The sequence below is a fragment of the Lissotriton helveticus genome, chromosome 5_1 (genome assembly GCF_964261635.1).
Source record: "Lissotriton helveticus chromosome 5_1, aLisHel1.1, whole genome shotgun sequence".
Lineage (NCBI taxonomy): Eukaryota > Metazoa > Chordata > Amphibia > Caudata > Salamandridae > Lissotriton > Lissotriton helveticus.
Window position 1 is genome coordinate 1,016,331,997 of NC_136065.1, and position 20,446 is coordinate 1,016,352,442.

The following is a 20,446-nucleotide window of genomic DNA, read 5'->3' on the forward strand; positions in this document are numbered from 1 at the left end:
GACACTGTAGGGGTACAGTGCTCATGCAACTGTACCCTCACCAGTGGTATGGTGCACCCAGCTAGAGGGGTGACTTACCTATACCATAGGCAGTGGGTTGCAGGCATGGCACACACGTATGTGTGCCACGTTGACCCTTCATTTTTCTCTGCCCCAGAACACGCAGGTTGCAATGGCAGTGTGTGTGTGCTATGGTACGGGGCTTCTAAGGGTGGCACAATAGGTGCTGCAGCCCTTAGAGGCCTTCCCTGGTCACAGTGCCCTGCGAACCCATGGTACCTTTTACAAGAGACTTACATGTGGCCAGAGAGGTGCTAATTGTAAGTACAAATATACAGTTTTGGAAAAGTACCCAGGCCCTGGGAACCTGACTTGCTAGGACCCAGAGCACATCAAGTCAAAGTGCATCAGAAATCTGGCAAAAAGTAGAGGGGTTGCTTCAACAGAAACCCACTTTCCTACACTCTCCCACTTCTGTAAGATCTTTTTTGCTTCTTCTCTTACATCTTCTAGCAAGAGATACATGTATGTGGCTATGCCTGAAAACATTTGTCTGCCATAAAGGCTAAGAATAGCCAATGAATTGGTTGCACGAACAGTAGTTGCAGACATAGTGGAAAAGCATTTCCCAATGTTGTCTAAGCGCCGGCCTTCTCTATCAGGTGGTATTGAGATGGGTGTGGATGGATTCCTGGAGCGACTATGAGGTGCTTGAGTCACTATAGAAACTGGTTTTGGATGGCCAATCAGGCCTGCTAGTGAGTTTTCTGATGCTTTATATTTTTTATTTAATCTAGGTAAAACTGCAGAGACTGTAGCTGGGTTCTTCATTGTCTTAACATCTTCCTCCCAAATAGAATCTACTATAGGGGTTGCCTTAACTGATTTTTTTCAGCAGGTTTTTGAAAGTCATATAAAAACAATTTGAGTGTTTGTACTCAATGGCAATTGAAACCTTTTTGCTGCGCTTTCCATCAAATTATGAAATCCTCCGATGTCATCGGGTGGAGAATCCACCAGTTGTGGTCCAGATGGAGATCGGGCTGGAAATAGATAATCATGCCAATTACTAGGCGTTGTCAGGGATTTCCCCCTTCTTCTCTATCCTCATCCGTGGAGTCTGTCTCATACGTGGGCGGCACTGCAATGTTCAAAGTTGGAGATCTCTTGGGATTTAGAGGCGTAAAGTATGAAGAGTGCGCGGAGTGGGGGTTTGTACTTGAGGGGATTGCGGCAAAAGCATTATCTGTAAGGGAGATGCAGCCTTTGTAGGTTCCGGAAACCTTCTGTAATAGTCTTGTAACATACCTTGGAGGTCTTCTACTAAAGTTATAGGTACTTGAACCATGTCCCCTTGAAGCGGAGGATGACCATAATGCTAGAATTGGTCCATATATGGAGTAGGTTTCTCTATACAATGTTGTGGTCCTGAGGAATAATAATGGTCATATTATTCCTCTTCACCTTTGTCCTGATACTTACCATTCAGTTCGGAAGGACTATGGGCCATTTCAAATAGTCCTTCATTATCCGAATTCCCTTCATCTAGTAAGTGGCATGGCGGGAGAGAAGAAACTCTGCTTGGAGAGGTAAACTCTGGTGCTCGGGTATTAAAGTGTCAGATTGTATTTTTTCCACTCATCGACAATGTCGTTGACGATCAAACTGTAATTTATATAGTCGATTGAGACCTCCTTTCGATCATCGAGAGCATCGTCAATGGTTTCTTCATGGACAGTCCTACCATTATCAACTATGTCTTCATCAACAGCATCTACATCAGCGCTGTCTTTGCCACTGACAGTGTCATTATCATCGATGCAATTGTTGTTGTCTGTGTGGAAGTCGACGTTGTCGATGCCAACTTAATCGTCGATGTGGATGTCAACGACGTTGTTGTCAACAAAAATTTTAAGGCTGATTTACCAGTTACTGTTCATGGCTCTGAGGAAGGTTTTTTCCAGTGTAATGCCAAACTCGGGGAGGAAGTGGTAGACTCAGGTCTTACTTTTTCTGGGGAGACTTTCTCCTTTTTCTGTCTATGAGAGTGCTCTTCTGATATCCTCTGCTCTCTTTAAAATTTATGATAGGTCTTTTCTTTTTTTAATATCTTTTTTGGTGACTCTGAAGATCTCTGATCATGTGACCTTTCTCTTTTCTGTGACATCACTTCTAGTTTTGAGGAATCTTTACTATCCTCCTCAGAAATCAAAGTCTCATTAGATAAAATTTTGAGCCATTATAAGAAGCCTCACCTTTCTATCTTTAAGAGTCTTAGAAGAAAAGGTACAAAATATTTTACAAGATTTTACCTTGGGTGAAGGATATAGACACAAATACACTCCTTATGTGGGGCTTCCAAAAGAAATCTCCTATGTTTACAAGTTCCACAAGACCTGAACAGTCCATTCTTTGTTGATTCTGACATTGAGTAGTCAGATCTTGGCAGGTGCAAGTTAGAACTATATTTTCTGTTGAATAAGCCTTTTATAATGAGGAAAAACTTGTGATAAACTGAACAGATCTCAGAGAGACTCCCTTCACAAGACGTGAGGTAGAAAATCTGAGGGAATAAAGCCTCTATGGGGAGTGTTCTAGAGGATGCTGTCACTTGACTGGCTGAAGTTTGGTCCCTTATAAAGGGTGTGGATACGTTTATGAAGTGAATGTTGTCTGGGCAATATATGTGTAGCTTGATGTACTGCTTTACAATTATACCGAGGGACACCCACTTTGAGCATGTGAATAAATGAAAGATCCAATACTGGAGAATTTGTTAGACTAAGTGGGAATATTGTAAGAAGACAGCACAGTGCATACATTTCCATGTCACACAAATTTATCCTATGATGCCTGCATTAAAGTAGTGGAATGACGAATAAGCCAATTGTGAAAGAAGTAAGATAGATTCTGGGGATGACTGAAAGCCTTATAAGACAGGCTTGGACTAAACGGCAACTATCTGACGAACGGCAAGCAAACACGCTGACTTTTTTAAATAGTTTTTTATAAGGATTTTGTTTCCCCCACTTAGTTTTAAAATCATAGGACATGTATAGTCCAATCAGTGTTAAATTGATGTCATGCGCCACCTGAGGCTAATCCAACTCTTAATCCAGGGATCTGCATTAAGGAGACATGCTGTAGAATGTCTGACTTGTTTGGCAGCAGAATTGTCAGGACGGAAGTAGGCAGCAAAAGTGGTACACAACACAGAGGTGGAGGAGGAAGAGATGGTTGATGAGGGCTGTTGAATGTGGTGCTGGTGTTATGGTGGGATGGTAAATGCCCTACTCATAAAATTATGTAATGTTCTATAGTGAATAGTTGTGGAATCATTGAAAATGCTAATAAAGTTTCTTTTTAAAAATGCACTGCTCGGTACAGTTCAGATCATATGCCATATGGTGGTCCCTGGAGAGAAGTATTGTCTGTGCCCATGAGCAGAAGAGATTCTAGACATTAGTGACAGTGTGATTTAGTGGTAATTCAAACAAGAAAATGGGTAGTGGTAGGAAGGAAACAGAAAATTCTGCAGTACTCATGGTGTTGTGGCACAACAGGGTTTCGTCTGTGAAATGATACAAAGGCCCAGAGACAAAAATTACGTCTATTTTGAAGATGCAGTATCAACACGACTTGCAGAGATGTACGACACAACGGCTATAATACTAGACACACTATAAAAAAAGTCACTACTTATCATGTAGTAGCCTTAACCAAGTACTAAACTGAGATAAAGAACGGTCACTATTGAATAAACATAGTAAATCCCAGTTTCATATTCATAGGGTTTAAGATCTATAAAATACAAAATGCACAAAGAGCCTGAATGATCGGTATTACCCTAATATATAAAGCACAATTATTAGGACTGATCTAGAAATAGAAGTTAAAACAAAATCTAAAATTAAAGAAGGAGGACAATTTCAGTTATACCCCAAGTACACTTTAAAAACAGTCAAAAAAAAGAAATATCTTTATTTATACCAAGTGGTTTGTGGGTTAAGGGAGGTGCAGGGGAGGCAATATGGGCAAAACTATGCATCAATACCAATACCAATACAGGACAATAGGGTGTCAGTGGACTGGAAGGGACACATTCCTGAAAGATAGTATGAACGTACCCTAGACAGAGTTACATTGACTGCAAAAATAGAGGTAATGAGAATGTGTAAGCATACACTGAGAAGAGGACCATAAGAAATAAACCCACTAAAGAGAAACCTATGTGCAATACTGGTTATGCTAGATCAGACATTAGCAGAAAAGCCACAGAAATGTGTATAAAGCTTTAGGAGTTTGGAGTAACAGTTTTTATTTAGCAGGACCTGGAAAAACTGAAGGAGATACATGAAGGCAAAACTATGTTTTTTAGCTCTACAAAGGAGGCCGATGACTTTATTGGAAATATCACATCATATACAAGCGATTATGTGTAAAAATAGTGCAATATTTATACACTAGCAGAAAGGTAAGTGAGTGACCCAGAAGTCATTTAATTGATATGGAAGTAAGAAACCTCATCTGGATGACAACGGATTAATAATTTCTCCAGAACTTGCAATGAACTTCACCTGAGCCTCAAAACTGCTGTCGCACTAATGTGAAGTTGGGGAAAGGACAATCAATGAAAAGAAGATAAATGGAGGCACATTAAAGAAAAACTTTTTTTAAAGAATTAAAGTAAAAAGCGGAAATAAAATGAAAATAAGTGGATCGGAAGCACATGTACCAGTCTTCTTTGTAACAAAATAATGTGAAACAGGAATTCTGGGAAGGGAATACTTTAAAGGTGACCACAAAATGTACAATATTTACATGGGACCTAAATGAGCTACACGATACAAACAAAAAACAGTATATGGTATTTCTACAGCTCAAATCCAACTAAAAAGCAGCCAAATGCAGTATACGGTCAAAGACAACCATAAAGGCAATAAGTTATAGGATAGGTACTTGGGTTATGGTTGGTTAAAACATTGTTAATCAGTGTTCTTGGAAGAGGCGAGCTTCAACTCTTTCCTGCATTGGAGTAGCTGTGTGTTGGCCCTGATGGATACAGGGATGTTGTTCCAGATCCTGGGTGCATAGATGGAAAAGGAGGCCTGCTACCTCGCTTTGTCGTTTTTACACTTCATAGTCTGCAGTCTCATGGTGGCCAGGATGCAGGGGAGCCAATGGATTTTTATCAGCATGAGTGGGTGCATAATTCTTCAGGGCCTGGATGAGATGGGCTGCGGTGTACAGTATACCCTTTAGGGGTGCAACTGTGTATCTGGAAGGCCATGGAGTAGGGCATTACCACAATTCAGATGTGAGAGTTAGAGAACAGAAGTTCTGAAGTCGCTTTTTGGAAGAAATGGCTTCACTTACTTTAGAACAGATGGCTGGTACAAGGCTACATTTGATTTTTTAGAAATATGTTCCTTCAAGGTATGTTGGTGTCTAGATCAAAATCAAGAGATTTGGAAATCAGTGAAAGTTGGGGTTCGAAGCTGTCAAGATTCATGTCATTGAACCAGGTTTGTACTGTTTCTTGTTTTCGGGATATAACAGGAATTCTGTCTCGGTTGGGCTGAGCTTCAGGTAGCTGCTCGTCATCCAGGTCTGGATGATGTAATGAAATTAAATAAAAATAACATTTCTAGAGCTATCTAATACCCAGAGGTGTCTAGGGGTTACCCCAAGAAAGGGAAACAATCATAAAGGTATGGAGGAGTAGGCCCAATACCTGAATCTTATAGTTTGAAAAGCCACGTTTTCAGGGCTTTTCTGAAAGTAAGCAAAGCCTAGCATTCCAAAGCTTGGAAGTGCAGGTCAGATAGCTCCCTTCACCCCAGTTGATCTTTTAAATTTATGGACAACTAAGTTAAAAGGTGAGGCTGACCAAAGAGGTCTGGTGGGAATTTAATGCTGAAAACGCCGTATAAGATATTCCCGACCAAGATTATGCAAGGATTTAAATGTGATGCAGATGCCCTTGAAATCTATATGCTTCTTGATGGGGAGCCACTGAACCAGGACCAAGGCTTGTGAAGCAGACTTGTGCTTGGGAATGCCTAAGATCAGTCGGGCAGCAGCGGTCTGCAGAATCTGTAGTTTGTTTAAGAACCTTTTCTGAATATTAGTGTAGAGCGCATTACAGTAGTCCATTTTTAAGCAATGAAGAGCAGAAACCAGTGCTTAATTTGTAAAAAAAAAATGAAGTGCCAGGGCCCTTCTCGGAAGGCCAACTTAGCCTGCACCACGCAACGCCCCAGTCACTGGTGCCAATGACAATACCAAGATAACACCTAACCATCACACTCCTACCAGTGTGACAATTTAGACTATTTTAGGCCACATAAAGCAATAATAATGTCATGAGAGGCTGGTATTATTAATTTTCAATGCCATTTGACTTAATAAATATCGTAAATGAGCTCATTTCAGACAGCGCTATCACGTAGTGGACTGCCACTAGAGCCGGTACCGACAATTAAGTGCTGGTGCCAAGCACAAATTAAGCACTGGCAGAAACCACTGCTTTCTGCAATTCTTGTGGGATAAGGAGGAGGACTTGCCTGAGTAACTTCATAATGGAATTGATCTGACCTTTAAAAGACAGCTTACTGTCAAAAAGAACCCCAAGGTTTTTCACCTTTGTGACCGAGGTGGGAACAGTACCTAGATCCTGAGGCCCCCAGCTAGTGGACCAGAAGGAAGAGATTCTGCCAAATAACAGAACGTCCGTTTTGGTAGAGTTCAACTTCAGACAGATGTCATTCATCCATCTCCCAATTTGAAGCATGCAGTTGTGGAATCTATTAGTGGTGACCTCTGGGTTAATGACCACTGACACCATAATCTGGGTGTCATTGGCATAGGACACCAACAAGAAGCCAAAAGCATTTAATCAGATTAGCCAGTGGATTAACGAATGGGTTAAAAAGAGTAAGACTCAATTATGGCCCTTGTGGAACGTCACATGGCAGTGAGAAGGAAGGTGAAGTGAAGACCACTAAGGCAACAACTTGCTCTTGTTCAGTAAGGAAGGATTTCAAAAGGGAGAGAGCTTTCCCTTTAATACCAATGGAGGAAAGAGGGTCAATAAGCAGGTCGCGATTGATTGTGCCGAATGCTGCTGAGAGGTCTAAGCATTTAGAATGTGTCTGATTTCTTCTATTGCCGTGATCAAAGCCAATTCAGTGATGTGTTGACTTCTAAAGCCAAACTGTGCCAGGTCTAGAAGATGATTATTGTTAATAAATTAAGTCAGTTCAAAGTTGGTTGCTTTCTTGACAAGTTTTGCTGGGAACAGAAGACGTGGAATTGGCTGATAGTTGTTAGGTGTGAAACATCTAGGTTGGGTTGCAAGGCAATATCTGGGCTGAAATTAGAGAAACCAGTTGGCATCGCCGAGATCAGGTCCGGGCCTGAAGCGGCATCAGCCCAGGTTTCAGTTATAAATGCCAGATCAAGAGACTAGGAGTCCATGAAATCTACAAATTCGGCTGCATTTTTTGCAGTGCAGTGCAGTTCAGCGTTTTGGGTCATTGGATGTCTGAAGCAGGGGAGATTTTCACGCAGTGCACTGTACTGGTGAATCTTCAGGTTATCTGTTAATAGAGCAGTAAGTGGCTCCATGTATATTTCCTTTTTTACTTTTGGTATTGACAAGAGCTTTGCAAAACAGCTAAAATGGTCTGTGGCCGGGCTTAATGAGTGCACTGAGAAGTTATTTCCAAATCGAGGATCATTTCATTAACATGGGGTGGAAATCTCAAGTGCTGTAAAATGAAGCAATGTGTAAGTCCCTCTAACTTGAAAGGCGGTACCCTTGCCCACATGGAGGTGGCATAGTTAATCATAGAGCCCCTCCTCACACTAACTCTATGGGTGCTCCTGGTATGGCCTGTAATCTTCATAAGCAGGGCGCTCACGAGAAGTTGCTAAAGCAGGAGGCAGACCTCCACAGCGGTAGTTGTGGGTGAATCAACAAAACTGATAATGAATGTAGAGGGAAAATAAACTGTAAAAACAACCTCCTGATGGACCTGTATTGATTTAGTCTTGACGCCCGTGGGTATAGGATACAAAGAAGGGGTATAGTTCAACCCTCGAGCATTACTATTTGGCTGCGCAGCTCCAATGGTTTTCCCGCTGGCTGGCAGATAGGGGGAGAGACGACACGGCCGCAGATGGGCCGCCATATACTCTGGAGCATGTCACTAAACTCTTTCACCAGCTGGCGGCGCCCGAGCGACCCGCCCCGCTTCTGCTGGCGGTGGCTTACAAATGCTTCCGCAGAGCACTGTACCTTACACAAACGGTACTTCCCTACGCACCTGCGGTGCCCTTGGAGGGTTCGCCGGGTGGTGAGGGGGTGCTTATGCGCCCCATGTTAGAGCAATGGCTGGAGGCAGATGTTCAGACATTGGGGGACTTCTACAGGGACGGCACACTGACGCCTTATGAGACGCTGGTTTCCGAGGATGGGCTCTTTCCAGGGGGGTTCCTACTACATCGTTCCCTAGTAGCGAGAATTACGGCCAGATGGGGAGATGTCACGGCGGAGCCCGAGCAACATCTAACCATGCAATACCTACATGTTATGGGTAGGGGTAGACACCTGGTCCGGTGGTTTGCTGCGTCTTTACGGGCACACACGGACTTTAATTTGGCCCCACTCCGAGGCAAATGGGAGCGGGATTTGGGACGGGCACTCGCCGATAAGGAATGGGAGAAAATCCTCAGGAGTCTGGTGCGCATCCCCGGGAACATGCGCTTTCATCAAATCCAGCTCTACGTTATCCATAGGGCCTATCTCACACCCGAACTAATCAACAAGTATTTCCATAGGTCTGACGCGGCGAGCCCCTGGTGCGGGGAGGTGGGAGCAGGTCTTCTTCACCTTTTGTGGAACTGTCCCGGGCTGGGCACCTACTGGGACGACATCAGTGAGTTACTTAAGAGCTGCACGGGGCGCGCTATCCCCTTTAATTGGCCTGAGTACCTTCTGCACCACTTCCAGAGGCCGCCCAAAGACAAGGTGTCGTCCCGTTTCCTAGACCTGGGGATGGTTGTGGCAACACGCCTCCTCACGAGGAGATGGTAGGCGCATGATCCGCCTAGCGTGCACGCGTGGATCTCCTCTCTCCAGGCATGGGCCCGAGCGGAATGGACTGTCATACGCAGGGAGGAAACTGTGGGACTTCGCAGGGAACCTATGGCAGAGCGTTGGGAGCGCATGCTTAACGCGCTACAGCTACCAGAAAGAGCAGCGAACGAGGTGGCTGCGAAGAACTAGATGGGCACACAGGGGGGTTGGAGTAAGCCGCAAGATGTTCCCATGTCCGGACATTAAATGCGCTGCCCTGCCGGGTTGTATATGCTTATTATGCAGGAATGGTCAGGGTTGGGGATGTGCGCACGTGTGGGGGGGGCGGGGGGCTGAGGGGGGATAGGAAGGAGACAATTATAAATGTATGTCTGTGCTCATGCCGCTGTTCGTTCTGACTTTCCTTTTTTCACAGTGGTTACAAAACATCATCTCTGTGCGCGGGTCTGGACTACACAGACGCCTTGCAACCAATTTCCGCGCTTACTCCTGATTGTTGAGTTACTTACATGTAATGTTGTGGTGCCCCCTGACATGTTAGTTTGTAAACGCAGATATACTTGAGCTTGCCAAGTGAATAAGCCATATTGACTGCTGCGCTTATTGTACTGTTAAAATTTTAACTGCCAATAAACAGATTTGACAAAAAAAGGGGTATAGTTCAACCTAATGTATGCAGTTAAGATGTGTCTACCAAAAGGAGACACTCGCCAGTGGTAAAGAGGCATTCATCAGGATCAAATTCTGCTCTGCTAGTAGAGAAAATAAAGATAATAGAAATATATATACAACCAGTGGTAGCTGAATGTATGCTTGGTTTCACAGACAACTGAATCTGTATTAATCGGGAGATAACAAAACCAGGAAATGGCATAACATTTACAAGACAAAAAGGTCACTCTGGTTGAAAAAACAAACATAGCAGTCCTCTGTCATGACGACCATGTTCAAAGTGTGTCACACAGTGACAGGTGAGCACCACATAAAAAGTATACCAAAATGCTTTAGAAAGAAAAAGTGGTAGATTGCCTCATGCCTCAACTATGCTTTGATTGACGGGGCATGAACAAGTCTAGGCCAAGTGGCCAAAGGGAGTGAAATAAGAGTGTTTTTAATAGAGTCACAGATCGAGAACAGTAGCTAATGAGGCCAAGCAAACAGGAATCTTGTATTTATTAGTCAAATATGTGTGGTAGATTGTGACACATAAAACAGCTGTCACAAGCATTCTTGTTGTAATCCTTAATAGAACAATTGCATCACCCTGGTCTGCTGGTTTGATTGTAATTGCTGAATCAATGCCCAAATGTTCTACAGTCTGAATTTCTTTATGTGATAAATTGAAGAACAAGCAATCTCCCCATACAGCTTGTATGTACCACTGGAATGACATTCTAAAATGGAAACTGAAGGTGGATTTCTTTTTCAATCGGGTATTCTGACCTTTGATGACTGGCTCTTTTGTCAATTCAAAGTGAGATCTACTTTCCTGAAAAATGGTGCTCATTCTGTCTGGATTGTGAATTTGTCATCTGGATTGGTTGGAACAAACCAGAGTCCTTAACTCATAATACATTGCTTTGATTTCAAAACTGCTTCACTGGGATTACTACTACTAGTAGGGTTTGTGGCTCGCCGTGGCCTGTTGATTCCTTGGTTTAATCCTTGTGTCAATGGGACAGTGGGGGAAACCAGTGTACTTGCTGAGTGAGTCTCCCCTTTCCTCTTCTCATTTAAAACAAAAGAGCACACTCACATGAAAAGTGTCTGGGGTATCCCCAAAGTAGGAGTTAGGGAAAAAAAAACTGTAAACCTGTATATATTTTGCACAATGCCTTCAGTACCCAGACATTATTGTGTGAAATCCTTTCTCTGAATCCTTACTACTGCTACTCCAGTCATCAAAGTTAGATGTCCAATCTTGGCACCCACATTGGGCCTCTAAATCTGATGCCACCCCTTGGAACCCTTTTTGTTGGTCTTCCCAGTCAATGTTTGAGAATAAACTTCAGTAATGTAAGGATAAACCCAGTCAAGAAAGAATTTAGCGACATATTTCTTTAGTTTTGTCGTCCTGTTTGGTGTCAGGAATTCCCTGCTCTCAATTATGGTTCTTATTGATATCTTCTAGTCGTTTTTGTAAATATTCAGTTGAAATGTAGCTTTATTATTGGTCTCTAAAACCTGAATTTGGATTAGCAAATTGTCCACGAGGTGTGTGTCTGTATTCATGATTAAGATGAGCAGTCCCACATGAAGCGACATGAAATCAGAAACTAGTCTTTCATGAACGTTTTTTCCTCCAAGAACATCCAAGGATCATTAATCACAACTAGGCCTTGAGAAACTCGGTCATGATGGCTCCATATAGATCTGTTCTCACTTGTAGTTTTTTAAGATTCAAACATTTATCCCACTCATTTGGCTGAGTTTAGAGCCTAAGTAATGTGGGAGTCTAGGAGTTTGGATGAGAATTAAATTGATTGAACTATAGTTTAATAAAAACCTAGATCAGTCTGTTCTGTCATGTCCAGAGGTGAGTTGAGGTGCGTTAGTATGTGATGAGAAAAAAAAGTTGGAAGGTGAAGACATTAGTTACCAAACTAAGGAGACCCCATAAACATTGGGGGTGAGGGGTTGGAAACAGGGAGAACACATCAAAAAAGGAGAATGGAGATGAGGAAGCCACAGACGGTGGCTTCCCTATTGCAGTAATACAAAGCTGCCTCCTCTCTAAATCATGACTACTACGAGGATGGACAACCCAATAATCCTTCGGGAGTTAAGATATCAATATGATACAAGGTAAAATGCTGAAAGGGCATCATTTATAAAAAAAAAATTGTAACAATTAAGATAAGTCGGTGTCAAAAACAGTTAATCCAGACATCCCAAATTAAATGATCAATCGTGTAACTCAAGTATGAAAAAAGTATAAACAGGCATGCACAAATTTCATTTCCAAAGGTAAAAACTTATATTGTTTAGGACTTGGTTCAAAATCACATTATGGGGGTTCTTTGAACATACATAACCTGACATACATTAAATCAAGTACAGAAAACCCAAAGTCTCTCTTGAAACACCTAGATTAATGTAAGTAAAATCCACTCTCCTGAGTAATGGAACCAGTACTTTGTACATATTACTTGATCCAAAGATCCATTAATTACTGTATGAGAAGTGGAACAGACATCAATATTTCGGTCTCTTGTGTCACATGTACGACGTGAGACCATCCTCAAGGAAATGCCAACTAGAACATGGGGAACATTTACTACAAATATTTTCTCTATAAAACTTTCCTTTCAAAGCAGTCAGGACAAAGTCTGCCACTTTAAATGACACAAAATGCTTTTCCATCAGCACTATGGCCACCTTTCAACACAATCTAAATGAAACTGGGGAAAACATGGATTGATAAAATATACATCTACCACTTGCTGGAACACATCCTATTACCATCCACCTCTTATAATCATCACTAATTTGGGATTTAAAATTATGTCATGTCCAGAAATACAGTACCCCACTTAGAGACAGTGAACATTTTACTTTGACCAAGGAACTGAATTACAGCTTTCTAACTGTTATTCCATAGTAAACCAATGTCACAGAAGTAGCCCACAATCTAAGGGCCTGATTACGATCTTAGCAGTTGGGGTTCTCCATCACAACAACGTGAGGGATATCTTGTTCCGCCGTATTACAAGTTCCATAGGCTATAATGGAACTTGTAATATGGAGGACGGGATACCCGTCACGTTTGTGATGGAGTATCCCACCCGCCAAGATTGTAATCAGGCCCTAAGTCACATTTAAGATCATGATAGAATGATTCTCACAATGGAAGAATATTCTTTTTCAAAAAATTTAATGTATGTCTGACGGCATCCTGGTCAGGAAGGAGTAATTCTTTAGAATTATCACAGATTTCTTTTTAATTACAGCAACGGAAAAAGTTATCTGAGATGTCAAGACAGTAATTGTAAGGGATCGCATTTAAGGATTTCAGGGGGAAACGAAGCAGAATACTGCAACACTGCAAAGGTCAATAAAGTTCCTTCAATTACTTTTACTTCATGTAAGTAGATGTACATAGGGAGAAGTCTCTCAAGAAAGACATGATATTTTAGATCTCGATTTCCTTTGCGCTCCTATTCAGAGCACACAAGAGAAACGTAGGGCAAGCATGTCTGAATATGGAAATAAAAGAGGAGCTATGTTGGAATTGTAGGCAAAAGCAATTGCCAATATTGTTCAACTATTTTAATGATCAAAGTTTAGAAAAAATCAAAAGCATAGCAATATCAATTAAAATCAGAGAACAAATTGCCGATTTTTCAAAGGACAAAGGTTAGTAAAATAGTATGAGATTGGTGAATTTCTAAATCCAATATCAATCGATTCAATCAAATATTGAAAATAGATTGGAGCTTGAAGAAGTGAAAATGGAAATCACCACTAAACCAGAAAATGGAGAGTTAGCTGGGCCAGACAGATTTCAGTGTGAGTACTATAAAGCTTACTGTAACAATAAAGGGTCAACTCAACAAAATGTTATTGCACAGAAAAAAATGTAGGCCTCTACAATTCTAAATTTCATATCCTGATCCACAGTATCAAGGTGACTTAATTTTAATTTTAATATATCAAAGTGAACTCACAACAGCAGTAGATATGGTAAATATTTCACCATAATAAATGGGGGTAGGAATAGGAAAAAGGGCATAAAAATGAGCGTCAGGCTGTGCTATCAAACTCCCAGACAGTGATGCTTCACAACCATTTTGCAAGGTCAGTCCCACTTTGAAAACAATTGCACATTCCATTTGGGAATGCAATGGAAATGCTCCGGATTGTCATGGGGGTGTGTGTAAGGGGGTGTGGGTAAGGGGATGTTTCTAAAAAGAATAATATCAAACAAGTACAAAAAAACAAAAACGTTAATTATAGAAATTCTTATTCTTCCACTCTTAACCAGAATTGCCACCAAATGGACAATCCCCTTAGGTATACATGAGGAATACCACCATAGGAAATCTATGGTTAATGTAGATATACAGGAGTATTTTCAGAGATTTTTGTGAAGTTCAAAGTTTGCAATGTGCTCCAAACATTATGATCCCAATCACAGTAGATGTTCAGTGGCCTTTTAAGGGTTTTGTGATTCAATCCTTTTGATCTTTGCTTAAGTTCTTGTTAAATGGAATACTGAATGGACAATAAACTTCTGTACCGTGAAGCCAAGTCACAATAATGGATTCCAGGTGAGTTTTGCACAAGGAAATTGAAGTAGCACATTCCCAATCGATGAATGCAGGTGATAATTCCCCGTTTAGACCTTTAAAAGCTGTATCAGCTCTGATTTTTCCATAGTTGCAAGCTGTATCTGTGTCTGCAGATGTGCACAGAGCTACATTCTGGAAATCAGGATCCAACATCTAAGCCCATAGATGGTTTTTATTGTGCACTTAAGTGAAACTTCGTGGATAAAACTGGTTGAATTCAGACCCAATAATGTGATTAAGACTTTTTTGCATCTTTAAGTAAACTGATTGTTTCAAAGTTTACAAGGTGGGGAATATCAGACTCCAAGTAGGTAATGGCATTTTTTGCACTTACATCTGCAAACATATATAAGGTCAGTAAAGGCAGCATCCAAGAACTTGGAAAGCTCACACATTGAAAAACACTTTGGCATATCACTTTCAGTCAGTCAATTAAAAAGTATAAAAGCACAAAACACTTAAATTCACTCATTATAGTCACACGCCAAGGATATTGCACTCCCACTTCAGTTAATTATGGAAATGAGTGGAACAACTTGGTCTTCAATAACGAATCACTGAGTTAGGTAGAATACTAGAATTGGTAACACAATTAGCTTTGTAGCACGTAGGACCCAGCATCCATGTGAAGTGGTTGGATTTTCACCATCACACAATAGAGTAAGAAGGTCAGTTGGAGCTGGGTGAAGTGCCAGGTAAAAACAGCTGAAATTTCAACTTGCTCTACAGTCTGAAATCCTTAAACTAATGCTCATTCAAACAGAGGGCCATTAGTCAACGCAAATCAGATGGTCAAAATACTCAGAAGGCCGTACTCAGAAGGCTCTATGCAGCGCATCCTTCAAATAAACATTTTACCTGTTTGTTTACCTGTTTGGGAAGTTTGGAAGCGCTCATCAGGAAAAATTGTAAAGCATCCACATGAACAGGGAAAACACTTCCAGATTGTGCGGGCTATTGCTTTTTTAGCCTTCAATAGCAAAATCTAAGTTTTTAAGTTTGCTACTGAAAAACAAACATGGTTTCCACGTATCAGATGATCAGTGACTTTGCGGCGCCACAGAAGAACAAGCTCCTCATGTGAAGAGGTGGAAATTTAAATGGAGGGTGCTCCAACACAGAAGCATGGGCCTTAGTCTCTGCTGACCTGTGGGGTGCCCCTCAGAATCTGAATGACCCCATTAGACCACAGCATTGCTGTTTGACAATCAAAAATGGCTAATTACACTGATAAACTGGTCTACAAACCATTGCATACAAAAGAATACCAATTGAATGTAGAAACAACTGGGTCGGTAGATTTTTTGCAGAACTTAATAAATATTAGATTTTAAGGATATGATGTGACAAGCAGTTCAGCTTCAGATGATTATCCATAACGTACACATATACCGGATTAATCGCTAACACACAAACATGGTGATTCCGTTCAGCTGTCATACAACAGTTAATACATAAAATCTTTGCCTTAACTCAGAACAAAGGCAGCAAAGTGCTTGCAGAAAAACACAAACTTGGTAACTATTAACTACACACGCCGAGCCTTGTGATTCAAGTGCTAACAGTCTGTTGCTAGTCATGCGCTTCACTGTTACTCACCCCAGAATAAAGAGTTAATGTTTTTCTGTGCAATGCTTACCTGAACTATGCCATTAACATGGAAGCACATTACGAGTTCTGGGACATTGCATATTAAGTTATCCAACCAATAATCAATCCCAGTCAGCACATTTATTGGTTTATTATTATCTCTGCAGAGAAACAGAAAACAAGCTGGTATTATGCCACTCGAAAGCAGAAGCCATATTTTCATCATGATTTTCAGAACACATTTTTTCTTTTACATTCAGTCTTATAGGTACACTACATGATATAATTAAAACCTGTATGAAGGTGTCAGTACTAATTTTATTCATAGTTTATAAATCTACCATTCGTAGAGTCCAGAAAGAACATAAGCCCTGAATGAACAGAAGAGTAGATTACCTACCTATAGAACTTTGCTTTGGTCATTGTTTGTCCTGGAATCACGTGCTATATTCATATCATGTTTTGGATGGATCATGAATATCTCAAATTGTTTTTAAAGGTACCTGAGTGAAGGCCAGCAATGAAACTTGTGTAGTTCATCAGAACCTCTAAAATTCTCTCTGAATGAACACTGCATTCAGAAGGTCTTGTTCGCTGTTGAATATTCTAACTAGATTTTTCAGTTTATACTTTTACCTTGTGAGAATGGTCGGCTGGGTTGCATTTTAACCTAGTATGTTAAACCACTTTGGACAACACCATACACATCTACAGAGGCTGATTCAAGAAGCAGAGGAGGCAGTGATTCATTTAGTATTCAGCAGAACAGAAAAGTTGCTGTAAATAAGTAGAGGGAACTATTAATCGACAAGATCAGCCATTCCATCGCCCCCTTTAGAATAGGGGGGGGGGGGTGTCGGTGTCTCGGTGGGGGTGTCTCTCTCCCTCTCCCTCTCCCTCTCCCTCTCCCTCTCCCTCTCCCCTCTCCCCCACCCCTCTCCCCCTCCCCCCTCCCTCTCCCCCTCCCTCCCTCCCTCCCTCCCCCCTCCCCCCCGCGCCGGGGGGTGGTGTCTAAACATAGGTCCACAACAGCAGGATCCATGCTGGATTTTCTGGATAACCACTGACAATGTAAATTAGCTCCTTTTAAACACCTGTATGAAGATGCATGTGCGCATTCTGAAAACCTGGCACATATCCAGTCCTCCTGGATCAACCTCTGACACCTGTTTTATGGTTTACCTATGTTTGGTATAGATTGCTGACAATAATTATACTGTGGAGGAGACTGAGGAAATGTGATACATCTGTGTACATTTCTTAAAATTGCTTGCCCATATCTTCGCAGAATAAAAATAATCAGCCAGCTCTGCAAAGTTATGCCCTAAAGATCAAATCATCATTTTGGGCAGTTCCTCCATTAGGATCTTGCTGCAACGCAACAGTATCTTATTCTGCCCTCCCCTGAAGTGTTCTTGATTAACAACAGCAAAGTAGCTGTTGTTAATAAATAGGTATGTCTTACACATGCTGTATATTGGTCTGGCAGAGTTCCTATTATCATGTTCTACTGGACTAAAATCGAAATACTATGGCATTGATAAGCTGATAGAATAATGGCTTGAATGACTGCGATGGGTGAAAGGATGTTCAGTACAAAAGCCGGACGTGGGCATGGTAAAATCTTGTTCCAAAGGAACAGGTGAAAGGTTAGTCTTATGATAGCACTTGCATTTCACTCAGTGGTCACCAATAGGTGGCTGCCTCAGCAAGAGTCATTCGTTCCATGAAAGGTGTTGTAAAATAATCACCAAGTAACTTTGAAGAGAATAAGCAGGCTTCCTAGGAAGGAGTCTGTTGTCAAATTGGAAGATCCCTTTTTAATCTTCTCTGAAGGTATTAACCACTGTGTAGGAAAGTGGTCTTTGTGATATCCCCCAGAATTTTGAGCCGACGCTGCTGGTTTTTTGACATTGTAATGCACTGGGCATTGATGTCCACAACCCCAGTGCATGTGACCTGACCCGTCTAAGTTGTTTGCAGTTGACCAATACCCGATTAGCTTACTTACGGTATATTTAACTCCTTAGTATATGGTTCAAAAGGTACCCAGGTCTTGTAAGGTAAATGTTACTAGTGGGCTGAAGCACTTAATTGTGCCAGCACTACAGTGACAGGATAAAAATGTGACTCTAGGTCTGCCATCACAGCCTAGAGGGGCAGCTTCTAACCTGCCAACTCGATATGGCAGTATAAATTATTCTGCTAAGTCCAAACGTCCCTTTTTAATATTAAAATGTCACCCCTAAGGAAGGTCTAGGTAGCCCACCAGATAGGTTGCTAAATATTAAGAAGATGTCCATGTTTCTCATGGTCTTGACAAGGCCCGACAGTGAAAACTCAAAATTGCCGTTTTCTTCATAGCAAGACTGGTAGCCCCTTTGGCTAACATGGAGTTCCATTAGCCATTGCGCTAAGTGCTAGCTTCAATTAAGGCCTCCCTAATATAGTACGCCAAGGTATCAAATTAATTGTCAACCAGACTAAATGCTGAAGTCAAGTTTAAAGTAATATTTAAAGCAAAAGTTACTTTAGAACGTCACCATTCTATTGCGCAGTCAGTCCTGATTTTCTGCAGCAGTTGTCACCAAACACAACGCCTGCCCGCTGTTGGACGCCGAAGAGCCTGTAGTGCAACAAGCACTTGACCTTCCTGAGGTGTTCCAAAGTCCATGAAAACTGTAGATAAAATCGAAGTGGACCCACGTCCCCAGAAAGAAAAGATCTGCTTACCTGTAAACATCTGCTGAGACTGCTGTAAGCAGCAGACCAGTTTATCAGTGGTGACTAGATCAGCACTGGACTCCACTATTGCATTGTGGAAGATAGAGTACTGATGCCGGAGAAAACCCCTGACACTTGTGGATAATCGGGTGATCCCGGAAACACTCATCACACTTCTTCAGCATCCTCAGCATCCTCTATCACTAGCATCAGGACCGTTTCCTCGCTAGACTACAGTAAAGGAGAAATTTGCAGAGGACTCAGATTACTGGACCATACAAAAAGTGGTCCCTTTGACTGGCTCCCAGCTGTTGTGGCCAGTCTAAGAGAAGATCAGTAGTATGATGTATTGCACTTAAAAGAATTTACTTACCTTGTAAAAATCACATGTCTAGTTTCCCTAATAGAATTTTGCCATTTTAGTGTCTATTTAAAGATAAAAATATAGCCTATTTTTATAATTTGGAGTCAGATATTTATGGTGTTGTGTTTCTTACTTATTGACTGTTTTAGTACTTTTAAATGCTTAACATGAGCCCGTTGATTAAGGGTGCCCTCTTGTGGGTTCGGCCTGGGACCCCCTGGGTGGTTATGGACACACACATAGACCCTGAGGGTAGGTACGTGGCGGCCCGGGGCAGGCTCGAGGGACAACAGGTGATACTCGTGTCTCTGTACTCCCCAAACACAGACCAGGGCAGTTTTTTTGCGCGCCTCTCTACGACACTGGCGGCCTGGCACGCGGCCCCATGGATACTGGGTGGCGACTACAATTGTGTGTTAGTCACAACACTTGACCGCTCCTTCCCGCCCCCACCCAATGCACCAACACATGGCATCACGAGAGCGCTGCTAGGCTGGGCTGCACAGTGGGATTTACATGATGCCTGGCGGGTTCGCAACCCCGCAACACGAGTATACTCCTACCACTCTGGCGCACACAACCTACACGTACGCCTCGACAGATTCATGGTGTCCACCGACCTCCTCCCACTTGTCACAGACACACGCTACATGGGCCGTACACACTCGGACCACAACCCACACTTCCTGGCCATTGCCTGGGAGCGCCCGCACCCACCCGTCCCCTTTTGGAGACTCCAACCAGCACTGCTGCTGGATGCAGCCTTCCGCGACTCCCTGCTCACGCAGATGGCCCAATATTTTGAGGAAAATACAAACACAGCGTCCTCTCCCCAGATTGAATGGGACGCTTTCAAAGCAGTGACTCGGGCCACTGCCTGGGCACTATGGGGCACATGCAGCGCCAACTGGAGGGCGACTTAACACGATTGGAGACCGACCTGCTCGGTAGAGGGCAGGATGCGATGGACGGCGCGGCTGTCCCACTGACGGAGGCGGGGGCGGAACATGCGCGCCTTTTGGAGAGGTTGAGAGTTCTTAACTACGCAGCTCACTCGGCACGTACACACCACCTGAGTGATAGACCTGGCAAACTACTGGCGTGGTTGATTTCGCGGGAGGACCGGACAGCCCCGGTAGCAGCGATACATGTGGATGGGATGGGCCTACAATACACACAACGCTGCATCCACGACGCGTTTACGACGCCTTGTATCGCTCCAGGCTCCGCGATCCCCATCCTGATATAGTTGGATACCTGTCCCCCCTCCAGTTGCCACAATTAACTATTGCACAGCGAGATGAGCTCGGAGCTCCCCTTACACCTGAGAAACTTCGTGACGCCATCTTTAATTTAATCTAACGGTAAAATCCT

General features: G+C 42.4%; 1 protein-coding gene across 2 annotated transcripts in view; it reads right to left on the reverse strand.

Annotated features, from left to right (window-relative positions):
- The window catches only part of EDRF1 (erythroid differentiation regulatory factor 1), a 411,894-nt gene that overhangs the window by 170,898 nt on the left and 220,550 nt on the right, over positions 1 to 20,446 (reverse strand). For both annotated transcript variants that reach the window (XM_078643521.1, XM_078643520.1), the window contains one exon: positions 16,034 to 16,145. In XM_078643521.1, the coding sequence (XP_078499647.1) occupies positions 16,034 to 16,145 (112 nt within the window). The remainder of the gene's footprint in view (positions 1 to 16,033; positions 16,146 to 20,446) is intronic.